This window comes from Leptodactylus fuscus, chromosome 1 (genome assembly GCF_031893055.1).
Source record: "Leptodactylus fuscus isolate aLepFus1 chromosome 1, aLepFus1.hap2, whole genome shotgun sequence".
In the NCBI taxonomy this organism is placed as follows: domain Eukaryota; kingdom Metazoa; phylum Chordata; class Amphibia; order Anura; family Leptodactylidae; genus Leptodactylus; species Leptodactylus fuscus.
Window position 1 is genome coordinate 15588373 of NC_134265.1, and position 15250 is coordinate 15603622.

The window sequence follows — 15250 nt, forward strand, 5'->3', positions numbered from 1 at the left end:
GAACATCTGTGGGATGATTGGAAGCTGGCTGTCCATGCTCGGCGACCATCTAACTTAACTGAACTTGAATTGTTTGTCCAAAATACCTTTATCCAGGATCCAGGAACTGATTAAAAGCTACAGGAAGCGACTAGAGGCTGTTATCTTTGCAAAAGGAGGATCTACTAAATATTAATGTCACTTTTCTGTTGAGGTGCCCATATTTTTGCACCGGTCAAATTTTGGTTTAATGCATATTGCACATTTTCTGTTAGTACAATAAACCTCATTTCAATCCTGAAATATTACTGTGTCCATCAGTTATTAGATATATCAAACTGAAATGGCTGCTGCAAACACCAAAATATTTAGAACTAAAAATGATTAAGATTAATAGGGGTGCCCAAACTTTTTCATAGGACTGTATGTAACCCCCAAATGTAAAGCACCATGGAATTAATTTGTATCATTAATACTGTCCCGTCAGGCAGCCAATAGGGAGAGGCCACAACCCACCAGCTGTTACTAGGGAACTGCCTGCCACACGGCAAAGCCTACTGAGCTAAAGGACCTTTGATGATGTCACAGTCATGTGATCAGCCACATGTGTGGGAGGAGTCAGGCTCCAGGCTGTGCTGGGGAGAAGTTTCATCTGACTCTTAGTGGAGAGATTGTCCGAGACTGAGAAGGTAAGAGAGACGTGTATACTGTATTATACTATATATATACACAGCACTGTACCGTATACAGCATATATACACAGCACTGTACCGTATACAGCATATATACACAGCACTGTACCGTATACAGCGTATATACACAGCACTGTACCGTATACAGCGTATATACACAGCACTGTACCGTATACAGCGTATATACACAGCACTGTACCGTATACAGCGTATATACACAGCACTGTACCGTATACAGCGTATATACACAGCACTGTACCGTATACAGCGTATATACACAGCACTGTACCGTATACAGCGTATATACACACAGCACTGTACCGTATACAGCATATATACACAGCACTGTACCGTATACAGCATATATACACAGCACTGTACCGTATACAGCGTATATACACAGCACTGTACCGTATACAGCGTATATACACAGCACTGTACCGTATACAGCGTATATACACAGCACTGTACCGTATACAGCGTATATACACAGCACTGTACCGTATACAGCGTATATACACAGCACTGTACTGTATACAGCGTATATACACAGCACTGTACTGTATACAGCATATATACACAGCACTGTACTGTTTTGTAACAAAAGAAAATTCAGACTGCACATCCCAATGTGAACAGGTGCTTACCCTTATGCTATATATGTATATATACTCTGTATACACAGTACTGTACAGCACAGGTAGTCAGCTGTGTGTCCGTCCCGTGTCCTCAGACTATCGTAGTGCGTTACGTTACAGCCTCTGTATTATGAATACAATTCCCAGCCTGACCACAGGTGTCCGGACCTGGACTTACACCCCTGTAGTATTCAGAGCCTCTCCTGTCTTTCTATGGCCGCCTGCAGGGCTGGATCCTCCAGTTCATCCAACACAGAACGCTCCTTCTCCTCAACAACCCACCAAGGATGGACAAGGACGGGAATGAGATCAGCAGAAGATTATTAGACTTCACCTTGGAGATCATCTACCTGCTGACCGGAGAGGTGACCTTATTAGATTTCTATGATACTTTTTGGGTTATTTAACAAGTCAAACATCAGGAAGAGAAAATCTATAAGAGTCTCCAGACCTTCCAAGCAGAACAGAAGAAACTGTGAGGATCGGTCCCAATATGATGCATTATGTATCATGATAACCAATAGTCCTGTAGTCGGTGCCTATGACCACTCGCCATATTTTTCTTATGTAGATTCTGAGTCCCATAACAGGCTCACAATTTACACTTTTTCCCTATCAGTATGTCTTTGGAGTATGGAAGGAAATCCATGCAAACACAGGGAGAACATACAAACTCCTTGCATATGTTGTCCTTGGCAGGATTTGAACCTAGGACTCCAATGCTGCAATGCTAACCACTGAGCCACCATGTTGCCCCGACCACTCACCATTTCTGTTAAAATCTCTTAATGCAGATGAGGTTTCCTGAACTAACCACATTACTCCAGATGCATTATTTTTTTAGATAGTTTGGTCAAAATCTCCCACTTTTTTCTGTATTAAAAATTCTATGTTCCCTAAGTATCTTTCTCCATACACAGGATTACACAATAACAAAGAAGACACAGGAGGACTGCAACCATGGCCATGGGTCAGGGGGATGCAGTCAGAGCCCCATCACAGAGCCTTCCCTTTGCACCCTTATACATGAGAAGATCAACGAACAGAAGATCCTAGAAGTCACCAACAAGATGCTGGAGCTGCTGACTGGAGAGGTGACACTGCTGGGAATGCTGGGACATTATACAGTAACTGGAGGGGTCGGGGTGATGACTGTATCATTATGTTGTCAGGTTCCTATAAGGTGTCAGGATGTCGCTGTCTATTTCTCCATGGAGGAGTGGGAGTATTTAGAAGGACACAAGGATCTGTACAAGGAGGTGATGATGGAGGACCACCAGCCCCTCACATCAGCAGGTAATAGACATGACTATATACACATGGACTTCCATTATTTGTATGTACAGAATGAATTCAGTCCCTGTCTGTGTTTCCTACAGGTAGATCCAGTAAGAGGACAACCCCGGAGAGATGTCCCAGTCCTCTTCTTCCACAGGATGATCAGGTAGATGGAGATATTCCCTATGATGTGGAGACGGGCTGTGAAGTCCTTGTGGTCAGTCTTGGGTTCTCCAGCAGTATTAGATGTTACTTACAATATTTCTTTCACAGCTTCTGACTCCGGATAAAGTTGTGAAGAATATTAATACTACAGAGGCCTATGTGAGTGGTGATGAGGAGTGTGAGGAGGACATTCCTACCGGGAACCGCCCAGGTGAGGAGTCAACACTGAATATACCATAGAAGAGTCTCAGATTGTACTTATTCACTAGTGTGAAGTTTGTGTTGATTTTTAAGCTCTATGTTCTCTTAGCTGCCGGGTCTCACTGGCACAGATTTGGGGGCAGCAATCTGTTGCTGTGACAGCCAGGAGTCTATTGTATAAAAACATATCAGTGAAGAAAGGCCACACCTCCCCGACCCCAGATGAATCATAGCTCCACAGGCAGGCCCATGCAGTATCCTATGTGAAAGTTTGTGAGTTTGGATGTTTGTGGGTTTGTGTGCTTGGATGTTTGTTCCTCAATCACGCAAAACCCGCTCCACCGATTTGGCTGAAATTTTCCACAAACATAGTTACTACACAGGATTGCGCAATAGCCTACTTTTTGTCACAATAGCGTACATACGTTTTTCCCAGGATCCCCACAAAACCCAAACTCACATCACCATCTCTGCAATCTCACACACTTTGGACCATAGCAAACCACAAAATTCATATTACCCTCTACAGCCTAGCCCCTAACCCCACATAATCACATTTACATATACTTTACCATTTTCACCCTCACCTTAACGATACTCCAGGAGGCTACCTCTTTAACCCTCCGGAGCAGCCATGTTTGCCGACCCTCACCGCTCTTACGATCCACGACACTGCCCACCCAGCCACTCCACTGTGTTGCCAGGAGCATGCGCATCTTAGCCACCTACAGAACGTGTTTCCAGCACACCACCATTTTGCGCCTCCACCGTAGCCCGTAGCATCCCAACTACTCTCTCCAGCCCGCCACACTCCCCGACGGCACTCTCACCTCACTGCTGTTTCGTCTTTACGATCCATCCATCTTCCCTAGGTCTCCACGCCAACGACACTGGTAAATTCCGATAGCATGTTTGCATTGGGACTACTTCTGGCCTGTATACTCCGATGTACCCTTTCAACACACCACGAACACGTAACGGTCGATGATAATGTCACCAATCTGCCTTACTGCCCACCTTCGACTTACCCGGCGTCCCTTCACATAAACTAGAACTCAAGATTGACGTGCCTGTTCTACTCATGCGTAATCTGGATGCCCCCACGATTGTGTAATGGCACGAGGCTATGTGTCACACAACTAGGAACAAATATCATTGAAGCCACTATTCTTACAGGAGCAGCTAAAGGTGACAGTGTGTTAATCCCACGCATTCCAATTATACAAAATAATTTTCCATTACAATTCAAACGACTACAATTTCCCCTTAAGTTGGCTTTTACAATGACCATTAATAAATCCCAAGGACGGTGGGGGGCGTGGCTAGGCATGCACGCGAGCGGACGTCTTTGATCAGAGCTCCGCTCCAGGCTCCAACTTCCACCGGTGCTTCTACCTCTCGCAATGGGCAAGACTCGCTCCCAGAGACACAGGGAGGCTCCACTTACCTCCATACACACGGAGAGCCCCATCCCAGACTACTTCGCCCCACGCGGTGAGCGGCGCGGGGCTTTGGAATCTGCGGCCTGCAGTGCTGGCGGGCCACCATCTTCTTCCTCCCCTCTCTCTTCGCGCCAGGGACCCGAACATGGCGGCAGCCCCTCTTCCACACCGGACCCACGCATGCTGGCTCCTGCTCGTCCGGACTCCTCTGCTGTGACCCCGGGACCCTCTCAGGTACCTCCGCTTCCCTCATACTCTTCTAGGGGAACTGTAGCCCTGGATGTGGCCGTTTCCCCAACTGCTCCCCAGCAGGGAGCTGAAGCAGCATCAGAGACACTGCCCTCTGCCTCCATATCCGCCCAGCATATGGCAGCTGCTGGCACCCCTGGATCGCTCCTGCAAACTCCCCCTCAGCAGCGGCAGGTTACTCCTCCATATAATGGTCCCCTGGATTCTGCTGATTGGGGTGCTAGCCGCCCGCATAAGAAATCTTTTTTTCAGTCTCCTCATCCTGCTCAGCGGGGTCCACAGTCACCTTCTGATGCCTCCTCTGATGATGATTTTTGGCCTCCTGAAACCTGCAAAAGACCCTCCCGGCCTAATCCTGCTACTGTGGCTTTACGTGTGGAGGCCCCCTCTTTTGTTTCCTGTCTTCCCCCGCCTGATGAGGCCACTCTTACTTTACAGAAACACCCTGAGTTGCAAGCTCTGTTGGCCCTGAGTAGAAGAGATATGGACAGTCTTGCTTCTGACCTTAAACGTGCCTGGCGCCATGTTTTACGTGCTGTGAAATCTGATATTTCGGATCTGCAACAACGGGTTCAGGCCTTGGAGGACTTTCAATCGGCAGCTTCTTCCTCTCTTGATAACCTGCAACAAGGCTCTGATGTTCATTCTTCCCAACTGCGCAACCTGATCTCCCATATGGATGATATTGAAAATCGTAACGGCCGCAACAATGTACGTATACGCGGCCTCCCGAGTCTGTTCAGACAGCAGACCTGGTCTCCACCCTTACCGGAATATTTAATTCTCTACTCGGGCGTCCCCCTGACTCTCACATTGAAATGGACCGTGCACACCGGGCGCTACGCCCTCGCAGCGCTGATGAATCCAAACCTCGAGATGTGATATGCAGAATCCATTTTTATGCTGTCAAAGAGGAGATTATGCAGAAGGTCCGCAATAGCCGCACTGTGCATTTTGAGGGTTGCGGCTTGTCTATTTTTCCGGACCTCTCCAGATATACTCTGCGTCAACACTCTGCCTTGAAGCCTCTTCTGTCTATCCTGCAGGACCGCAAGATAGTGTACCGCTGGGGCTTCCCTTTTGCTCTCCAGGTTCGTCATCGGGACCGTATTTTTTTCCCTGGCTCACCCAGCTGATTTGCCGACCTTCCTCCGTGTCCTTAACCTTCCACCCATGCAGCTGCCAGACTGGTCTTTACTTTTGGCTGATCCTAACCGCGCTGGTCCTCCTCGTTTGCAATGGGATGCGGCTGATAATTATCCTGTGGACCCACCCCGCTCCCAGAGATCTCAACGCGGACGGCGGTCCTCATCGGCCCGGATACTCCCGCCCTGACCTGTGTTTGCTGTTTTTCTCATCATTGGAGGAGTCCTTCTGTGCTTCTGTTTCCTGATTGTCCTACAGTTCTGTTGAGATTTTGTTGTGACTGTTCTTGCCCATGTCCTCATTTATTTTTTTTGTGTTTCTAGCACCGTTACTGTACCGTTTTTTGTCGTGCTCCAGGTTCTGTTGCAAATTTAGTGTGTCGGAGCCGGAGTATTTATGCTTTGAGTTGTTCTCTCTTACTTCTTTTCTGACCTTCACGCTTTTATCCGCTTACATTCTTCTCCTTTTTCTAATTGTCTTCTTCCTGCCATGTTCTTGCTTGCGACTTGTCTTCTTTGTCCCCACATAGTTTGGTCCCTGCAGTGCGGGGCCTGTTGGAGACCTGTGCTCCGGCCCTTTTAGCTCCTTCTGAGGGTAACCCCAGAACCCTCTTCCTCTTTTTGTTTGTCTTTTCTTGTTGTGCTCTTTGAGGCTGTGTTTTATTTGTTGGTATTCCTGACCTTTTCTGGTTGCGTTTGTCTGCCGGCACATTTCCCCTCTCCCCCCCCCCCCCTCCCTTCTGATGGCGGATATCTATCTCATCTTTTAACGTCAAGGGCCTTAATGTCCCTGAAAAACGCTCGCAAATTTTGTATGATGCCCATAAGTGCAGGAGACACACTTTCTGTCTGATCATGTCCCTGTGGTCAAGAGTCGATACTTTCCGCTATGGTTCCACAGTAGCAGCCGGCAAGGTAAGGTCCGGGGTGTGGCTGTCTTTTTCCATAAGAACTTGCCGGTTAAGGTCCTAGATTGTTTGTCTGATGTTGATGCCAGATACTTATTTTTGATGTGCGATATTTCTGGGCTGGTGTATACCATAGCTAACATATATGCCCCTAACGCTGATCAGGTCCCATTTATTTATTTTTTTATAAATTCTTTATTTATAACAAAAGAGTTGCAATAATCAGATATGAAACATGACAAAAGGGGCCAAGTAACAACAAAGGCCCAACAGACAAAAAGCAAAGAAATGCAACACAAAGACCGGCACTCTCCACCACCACCAATCTGGGAGAGGAGCCGACAACTCTAAAAACAAAAACAATCAGGGGAAAAAGCAAGCAGCAGCCAGTAAGAGGGGGGGGGGGGGGCCTAGGAGACACACCAACAACCCAGGACCAAGTCTAACCCATCACATCTCTGTATGGCCCAGACCCCTGGAAAAGGATCCAGGGGGTCCAAGCCTTCATGAAAGCCTCATAAGCGTCATGAAGGGACACCGTAAGGTCCTCCATGGATTGGATGTCCTCCACCTTACGGACCCAATGGCGAAGAGACGGAGGGTTAGGGGACTTCCACAGGGCCGGGATGCAGGCTCTAGCGGCATTTATCAGATGTCGGATCGCATTGCGGTAAACCTTGCGGAGTATCCCAGAGAGATGTAAGAGAAAGCAGGCCGGTGTATTAGGAAGAGTAGTTTGAAAAATCTGGGACGTCAGGTGGTGGACACCGTCCCAAAAGTCCCGCAAAGCCGGGCAGCTCCAGAAGATGTCAGGTCCCATTTCTTTTATCTACCCTGACGACCCTCCAGGATTTCGCTAAACGCCATTTAATTGTGTGCGGGGATTTTAATCTTGGCCTCAATCCTTTACTGGATACTTCCTCGGGTAGATCCCAACTCTCCTATGGAGCCATTAATAAGGTTAGGAGACTCCTGAACTCTATGCTCTTGTGTGACGCCTGGCGTATCCTTCATCCCCTGGACAGGGACTACTCCTTTTTTTTGCCCCCGCACAATTCGTATAGTAGGATTGACTATATCTTCCTCTCACATGACCTTCTTTCGTTAGTGACTGCGTCTAAAATTGACTTGACTTTCCTCTCTGACCACGCCCCTGTTTACTGCTCTTTTCGCCCTCCGTCCTCTTGTCCTCGTTCTAATACTTGGAGACTTAATGAATCTCTGCTTCTTGATGTTCAATGCTTAGCTGATCTGAAACTTTCCACCTCCCACTTTCTTCAGGACCACTTGGACGATACTACCTCCCACCCTATTCAGTGGGAGGCTCTGAAGTGTGTGCTCCGTGGTGTCTTGATGAAGCATGGGGCGCGCCTGAAGAGAGAGGCAAGTTTGAGACTCCGCTCGCTCTTGTCTGATCTGGCGTCCTTAGAGGCCCAGCACAAGCAATCTCTTCAGCAGTCGACGCTGGCCGCCTTGACGGCCACGTGACAGGAGATCAAAACTTTGCCTGAGCATAAGCAGCAGAGATTACGACAACTGGGTCAGCGTTCCTTTTATGAATGGGGGAATAAGGCGGGACGCCGTGCAGCTTCCCATGTCCTGGCTGTCAAGAAATCCTCGGGCTCTCTTACACACACCACATCAGACATTGCGTCTGCCTTTTCTGATTATTATAGCTCCCTCTATCATCTCCCTCCTCCCGGCTTGTCCCGCTCTCCCTCGTCCTCTGACCTTACTCTCTCCCAATATGTTGCAGCGACAGCCTTGCCGTCCCTATTGCGTGAAGACGTGGCTCTTCTAGAGGCCCCGTTTTCGGATCAGGAATTGGAAGCGGGTATTTCATCTCTCCCGGGAGGTAAGAGTCCCGGCCCCGACGGTTACACAGCTCGGTTTTATAAGGCTCTTAAGACCGAGTTGCTCTTACCACTTCTACGGGCTTTCAATTCTGTCTCCCCTGGCGTACCTTTTCCCTCCTCCTTTCTCCAAGCGCACATTACTGTCCTCCCTAAAGAGGGTAAGGATTGTACCCTTTGCTCCAGCTATAGGCCGATCTCCCTCCTTATTACAGATGCCAAATTATATGCCAAACTGATTGCCAACCGACTGAGTTTGCATATGGGGGATCTTATTCACCCTGATCAGGTGAGCCTTGTCCCCTGCAAGGAGGCCCGTGACAATACCCTGAAGGCCTTCTCCGCCATCCGTCATGCTCAGCGCTCGCGTATGTTGCTCCTTTCCTTGGACGCGGAAAAGGCCTTCGATAGGGTGGACTGGCAGTTCTTGGAGGCCACACTCCTCCAGATCGGCCTTGGTCCGTCTATGCTTACCCGTATCCGGGCTCTTTATAGCTCCCCGGTGGCGCGGGTTAGAGTCAATGGTTCTCTCTCCTCTCCCTTTCTTATCTACAATGGTACCCGTCAGGGCTGTCCTCTGTCCCCCCTATTGTACGCCCTGGTCATGGAACATCTTTTAGTGGCGATTAGGAAGAACTCAGATATTAATGGCCTGCAAATAGGTGACCTGCATCTAAAAGTCTCCGCATTCGCTGATGATGTTCTCCTCTTCGTTACGCAACCCCTTACGTCCCTTCCCTCTACACTTAAAGAGATTGAGACTTATAGCTCCTACAGCAATTATAAGATAAATCTGTCTAAAAGTTCGGCGCTTAATGTTTCCTTGCCTGCAAAGGTCCTCAGCTCCCTGCGCTCCTCCTTTCCTTTCCAATGGTCCCATAAATCTATTCGATACTTGGGGGTACAGCTTCCTAGTCTCCTATCGGACACTTACGCATTAAATTTTCTTCCGCTCCTACGCACACTGCGACCTGATCTCGGTCGTTGGGACGCTAAAGGTCTCTCCTGGTTGGGGCGCATTAATCTTTTGAAAATGAACGTTCTCCCTCGTCTATTGTATCTTTTCCAGATGGTCCCCTGTATTCTCCCAGCGTCTTTTTTCACTGCGGTTAGACAAGCTTTTTGTAAGTTTATCTGGTCCTCTGGAATACTCTGTCTCGGTCCAGGCGAAGAGGAGGCCTAGCAATACCTGACTGTTCTAAATATTTCCTTGCGGCAGTCGCTACGCGTATTCTTGATTGGCACCATGCTTCCTGCTCTAAGCTCTGGGTCGCCCTGGAGGAGTCTCTGAGCCCTATAACTCTCACGGCACTTCCTTGGCTCCACAAGAAATTCTGGACTGACTGCAAACCCTATTTGCTTCCATTCGTTGCGAGTCAAATTATGGGTGTATGTCGAATTTATAGTGGCATGCGATTGCTTTTCCGAAACGATGGCCCCCTGACTCCGATCTCGGGCAACCCCGACTTTCCAGCAGCGTTTGATTCCCCTTTCCTAGGTCGTCCCCCTGTCCACCCTCTCCTACGACTTAAACATGTTACATCTGCCTCTACTCTCCTTCCTCGCTCGGAATTATTGGCCTTAGTGTCCCAGCCGGACTCAGTGACCGCCCATTGGTACTATTCTCAACTATCACATTTCTATTCGTCCCTGAGGTGCTCATAAGACGTCCATAGACCACTTCTGCCCTTGGAGCGTCTCTGTCTCTCCACTTCCCCGCCGGGGCACACGGTTTCTCTTTTGTATAACTTTCTGTTAGAGGATCCTGAGGATGGCCTACCGCTTTATGTGGTGGGGTGGGAGAGGGAGCTGGGGGTGGCTTTTCCGCCGGGTGTGTGGTCATCGGCCTTTGATATGTGCCACAAATTTTCTATCTTCTGTAAGACTCAGGAAACTAATTATAAGATTCTCTCTAGATGGTACAGGGTCCCGACTCTGCTCCAATAATATCTATCCAACTACATCTGATAGGTGTTGGAGGTGTCTCACCAACCGCGGCACGATGGCCCACATCTGGTGGGGATGTTCCCTTCTTCGCCCTTTCTGGGATGGTGTGAGGGGGGTTATTTCTCAGGTTACAGGAATCGTTTTGGAAGACGATCCGGCCCCTCTGCTTCTCTCCCTCTTCTCTCATAAGTTCCGGAAACCTATTCGCAAGCTACTGGGGTTTATGTTAGTAGCAGCACGTTCAGTTATCCCGAGGTTGTGGAAGTCCCAATCCTCCCCCCACACTCCTCTCCTGGCTTAAAGAGTTCCTCCATATCCGTACAATGGAGGACATGCTGGCAATGTTTCGTCCTGATGATAGACTTCACCACCAGACATGGCTTCTGTGGAACATGTTCTATTACTCCTCGGATTTCTGCGCTCTTTTCCCCTCTTCACCCCTGTGATGCCTGTCTGTTTTCTTCTATTCCTACTTGCATCCATTTTTCCGGCCCTCACATGGTTACTACTTATTTTCTTATGGTAGAGTTGGAAGGGACCTCAAGGGCCATCGGGTCCAACCCCCTGCGAGTGCAGGTTTTCCTAAATCATCCCAGCTATATGTTTATCCAGATTCCGCTTGCAGATTTCCATTGATGGAGCGCCCACCACCTCCCGTGGCAGCCTATTCCACTCTCTCACTACCCTCACTGTCAGAAAGTTTTTCCAAATGTCTAATCTGTATCTCTTTCCCTTTAGTTTCATCCCATTGCTTCTTGTACTTCCTTGTGCTAATGAGAATAGGGGAGATCCCTCTGCACTGTGACTACCTTTCAGATATTTGTAGACTGCTATTAAATCTCCCCTCAGCCTTCTCTTCTGCAAACTAAACAATCCCAGTTCTTTTAGCCGCTCCTCATAGGACATGGTTTGCAGACCTTCCACCATTTTGGTTGCTCTTCTCTGGACTTGCTCCAATCTATCGATGTCTTTCTTGAATTGAGGCGCCCAGAACTGTACACAGTATTCCAGGTGTGGTCTGACCAGGGAAGAGTACAGCGGAATAATGACCTCTCTTGATCTAGATTCAATGCTTGTCTTAATACATCCCAGAATTTTATTAGCCTTTTTTGCAGCAGCACCGCACTGTTGGCTCATGTTGAATTTGTGATCTACTATTATGCCCAAGTCCTTTTCCCCTATGCTATCACTTAGTTCTATTCCTCCCATACTATATATGTTTTTTACATTTCTGTTACCCAGATGTAGAACTTTGCATTTGTCCCTGTTAAATACCATTTTGTTTGCCTCAGCCCATTGTTCCAGTGTGTCTAAGTCCTTTTGAATACACTCTCTCTCCTCTCTAGTGTTGGCTATTCCTCCTATCTTCGTATCATCTGCAAATTTTATGAGTTCCCCAATAATTCCATCGTCCAGATCATTTATAAAGATATTAAAAAGTACTGGGCCCAGAACAGAGCCCTGCGGCACCCCGCTTTTGACTTTCTTCCAGTTCGATGTGTAGCCATTTAGTATTACTCGTTGTGCCCGAAGCCAGTTGTGAATCCACCTAACTGATTTTTTGTCAAAGCCATACTTAATAATTTTTTCAATAAGAAGGTTATGTGATACTTTATCAAATGCCTTACTGAAGTCAAGATATACTATGTCCACGGCATTCCCTTGGTCCAACCATTCAGTGATTTTGTTGTAGAAGGAAATCAGGTTAGTCTGACAAGATTTATTGGTCATAAAGCCGTGCTGGCTCTGGTTAATTAATGCCTTCCCATCCAGGTACCGAAGTAAATGTTCCTTGACAATTTGCTCAAAGATTTTTCCTGCTATCGAGGTCAGACTTACCGTCCTGTAATTTCCTGGATCGTCCCTTTTCCCCTTTTTGTAGATGGGGACAACATTTGCCCTTTTCCAATCTAAAGGGACCACTCCTGTTTCCCATGACTTACCGAAGATTATAGCAAGGGGTTCTGTTATTTCCTCTGCTATCTGTAACATGAAAAAAACTGTTTTTTCATGTTACAGTTTACTGTTTTTTTGCTTCTATTTGCATATTACGGTTCTTGATGGTCTCTCTTTTTCTCCATTAATGTGATTACTTGACTTGCATTGTTCATTTTAACTCTGTTGTGTCAGAGTCCGCCTTCCCCTGTTTTTCTCCCCATCCCCCCTTTTTTTTTTCCTTCTTTCTTTCCCATTGTTCCCCTGAATTTCCCTTGCCTTTCCTCCCCCCCCCCCCTTCCCTTTTGTAAAACCTTTGGAAAACCCTTAATAAACTTTAATGTTGAAAAATAAATCCCAAGGACAAACGCTGAAAGTAGCAGGAATACATTTGGCCACACCAGGCTTCTCACATGGACAACTTTATGTTGCTTGCTTAAGAGCATCCTGTGCCCAAAACTTACATGTACTGGCGGAAAATAACAAATCATACAATGTCATATATCGAAGTATATTAACTTGAAATACCTCTGTCCCAAAGACACTATGTACAGTTTCTCAGAACACCGTATAGCAGCTGAAATAAAAATTACGTTCAACACAAAAGTCTCACGTGTTCTCTGGATTATAGCAACAACAAGATACACAGTTACATTTCATATCCCATACCTTTTACACACTGCTAAAACCTTACCCGCACCTGTATTTACCCACTTCTACAATCACCGTAGACAAAGTCGCGGGTACCAGCTAGTATTATATAAACCAAATAGGTGCAAAATGCTCATAAAGGTAAACCCCCCCCCCTTCCCTACAATCCATGATAGATCTGTATGGATTTAGAAATACACTGCAATGTATTAGCATTGCTGTGTATTGTATTAGTGACCAGATTTCATGGGGTTCAAGACTCACAGGCCCCTTTACGATTCTCTTATGAGCATTTTATATGAGCATTTTATAAGAAAAGAGTGGTGACTGGAACACTGCAACTTCATGATCTACTTGTCCAAGTCCTAGGGTGATATTGTGATCTGTTTGCAGCACTGTCCTAAGGACGTGTTACACTACAGGGCCTAGAATTAGGAACAAGCATTTATAGAAACGCTCGTATCTGATAATTGGCCCTTCATGCTATAAAAGGTGTATGAATATCAACAGCACATCACCATGTGATGTACAGGGAGGTACTGCAGATAATTATGCAGATTATGACAGATAATTATGCAGATTATGGCAATTTAGTAGAGGAATGATCACTATAATGACTCCACCATGTAGCTTACATCAGACAAATGCAAACTACTACCATTGACACTTTTATTGTTGATCGTTGCTTGTCTTGCCTCAATACCCTTAGATGGTGCTTAACTGAATTTTATGTCTTAAACTGCTATGTCGAAGGTTATATTATATAATAATAATTAGTTTTATGTCTAATACCTACAGATTATAAAGCAGAGGATCATGGTATCACACAAGATCCATATGAAGAACATGTCATTACCCCAGATATACCCTCAGCCCTTCACAGCAAAGATCTGTCATCTGATCCTGTTATACACGTCCAATCTACTGATTCATCTCAGACTGTTAAAAAAAATAAAAGTCACAAAAGGGGAAAACATCAAAAAAGTCACAAAGGAGAGAAGCCATTCTCATGTTCAGAATGTGGGAAATGTTTTTCGTTGAAATCAAATCTTGTTAATCACCAAAAAGTTCACACAGGAGAGAAACCATTTACATGTTCAGAATGTGGGAAATGTTTTAGTCGGAAATCAATTCTTACTGGACATCAGAATCGTCACACAGGAGAGAAGCCATATATCTGTTCAGAATGTGGGAAATCGTTTTCGTTGAAATCAAATCTTGTTGTTCACCAAAAAGTTCATACAGGAGAGAAACCGTTTACGTGTTCAGAATGTGGGAAATGTTTTTCATTGAAATCAAATCTTGTTACGCACCATAAAGTTCACACAGGAGAGAAACCATTTTCATGTTTAGAATGTGGGAAATGTTTTAGTCGGAAATCAATTCTTACTGTACATCAGAATCATCACACAGGAGAGAAGCCATATATATGTTCAGAATGTGGGAAATGTTTTTCGTTGAAATCAAATCTTGTTGTTCACCAAAAAGTTCATACAGGAGAGAAGCCATATTCATGTTCAGAATGTGGGAAATGTTTTAGAGATAAATTAACTCTTGTTAAACATCAGACAATTCACACAGGAGAGAAGCCATATTCATGTTCAGAATGTGAGAAATATTTTAGAGATAAATCAACTCTTGTTAGACATCAGAAAATTCACACAGGAGAGAAGCCATATTCATGTTCAGAATGTGAGAAATATTTTAGAGATAAATCAACTCTTGTTAGACATCAGAAAATTCACACAGGAAAGAAACCATATTCATGTTCAGAATGTGGGAAATGTTTTACAGAGAAATCAAAACTTGTAAGACATCAGAGAATCCACACAGAATAGAAGCCCTTTTCGTGGTCAGAATGTGAGAAATGTTTTAGAGGTAAATCAAAGATCAAGAACCATCAAAAACTCTGACTCGTCCTACAAAATAATGTTGAAAACAGACTCTTGGACTATTTTTTAATTTTTTTAAAAATATCTGTTAGTGCTAGGTCTGTTGATAAATTCACCCATATGCCTTTAGCAGTGCTTTGAGTGATTTCTTTTTTTATTTATAATGTTTTTATTGAAGTTTTAACAAAATACATTTATAACAAAATATAACAGTATGCGATAGTACAATAGTAAAGTATATAAAAAGAGTGCGATGTATGTAATCACCATATTTG

At 45.6% G+C, this 15250-nt stretch overlaps 1 protein-coding gene and 1 pseudogene across 1 annotated transcript; both read left to right on the forward strand.

Moving 5' to 3' along the window:
* Window positions 1-15028, forward strand: part of LOC142190958 (uncharacterized) — a 33231-nt pseudogene extending 18203 nt beyond the window's left edge.
* LOC142189544 (oocyte zinc finger protein XlCOF7.1-like) lies at window positions 595-3186 on the forward strand. The gene is made up of 5 exons (XM_075262157.1): window positions 595-668; window positions 1537-1674; window positions 2230-2403; window positions 2482-2753; window positions 3063-3186. Exons 2-5 carry the CDS (start codon window positions 1597-1599, stop codon window positions 3184-3186), a joined length of 648 nt encoding a protein of 215 aa, XP_075118258.1. The 5' UTR covers window positions 595-668; window positions 1537-1596.
* Window positions 15029-15250: the final 222 nt, after the last annotated feature.

Excerpts from the sequence above, each read along its gene's own strand:
- LOC142189544 (XM_075262157.1), top strand. The coding sequence starts at position 1,597 with ATGGACAAGGACGGGAATGAGATCAGCAGAAGATTATTAGACTTCACC. Across the intron at positions 2,404-2,481 it reads TGGAGCTGCTGACTGGAGAG|GTTCCTATAAGGTGTCAGGA; the intron begins GTGACACTGCTG and ends TTATGTTGTCAG. Across the intron at positions 2,754-3,062 it reads TTCTTCCACAGGATGATCAG|CTGCCGGGTCTCACTGGCAC; the intron begins GTAGATGGAGAT and ends ATGTTCTCTTAG.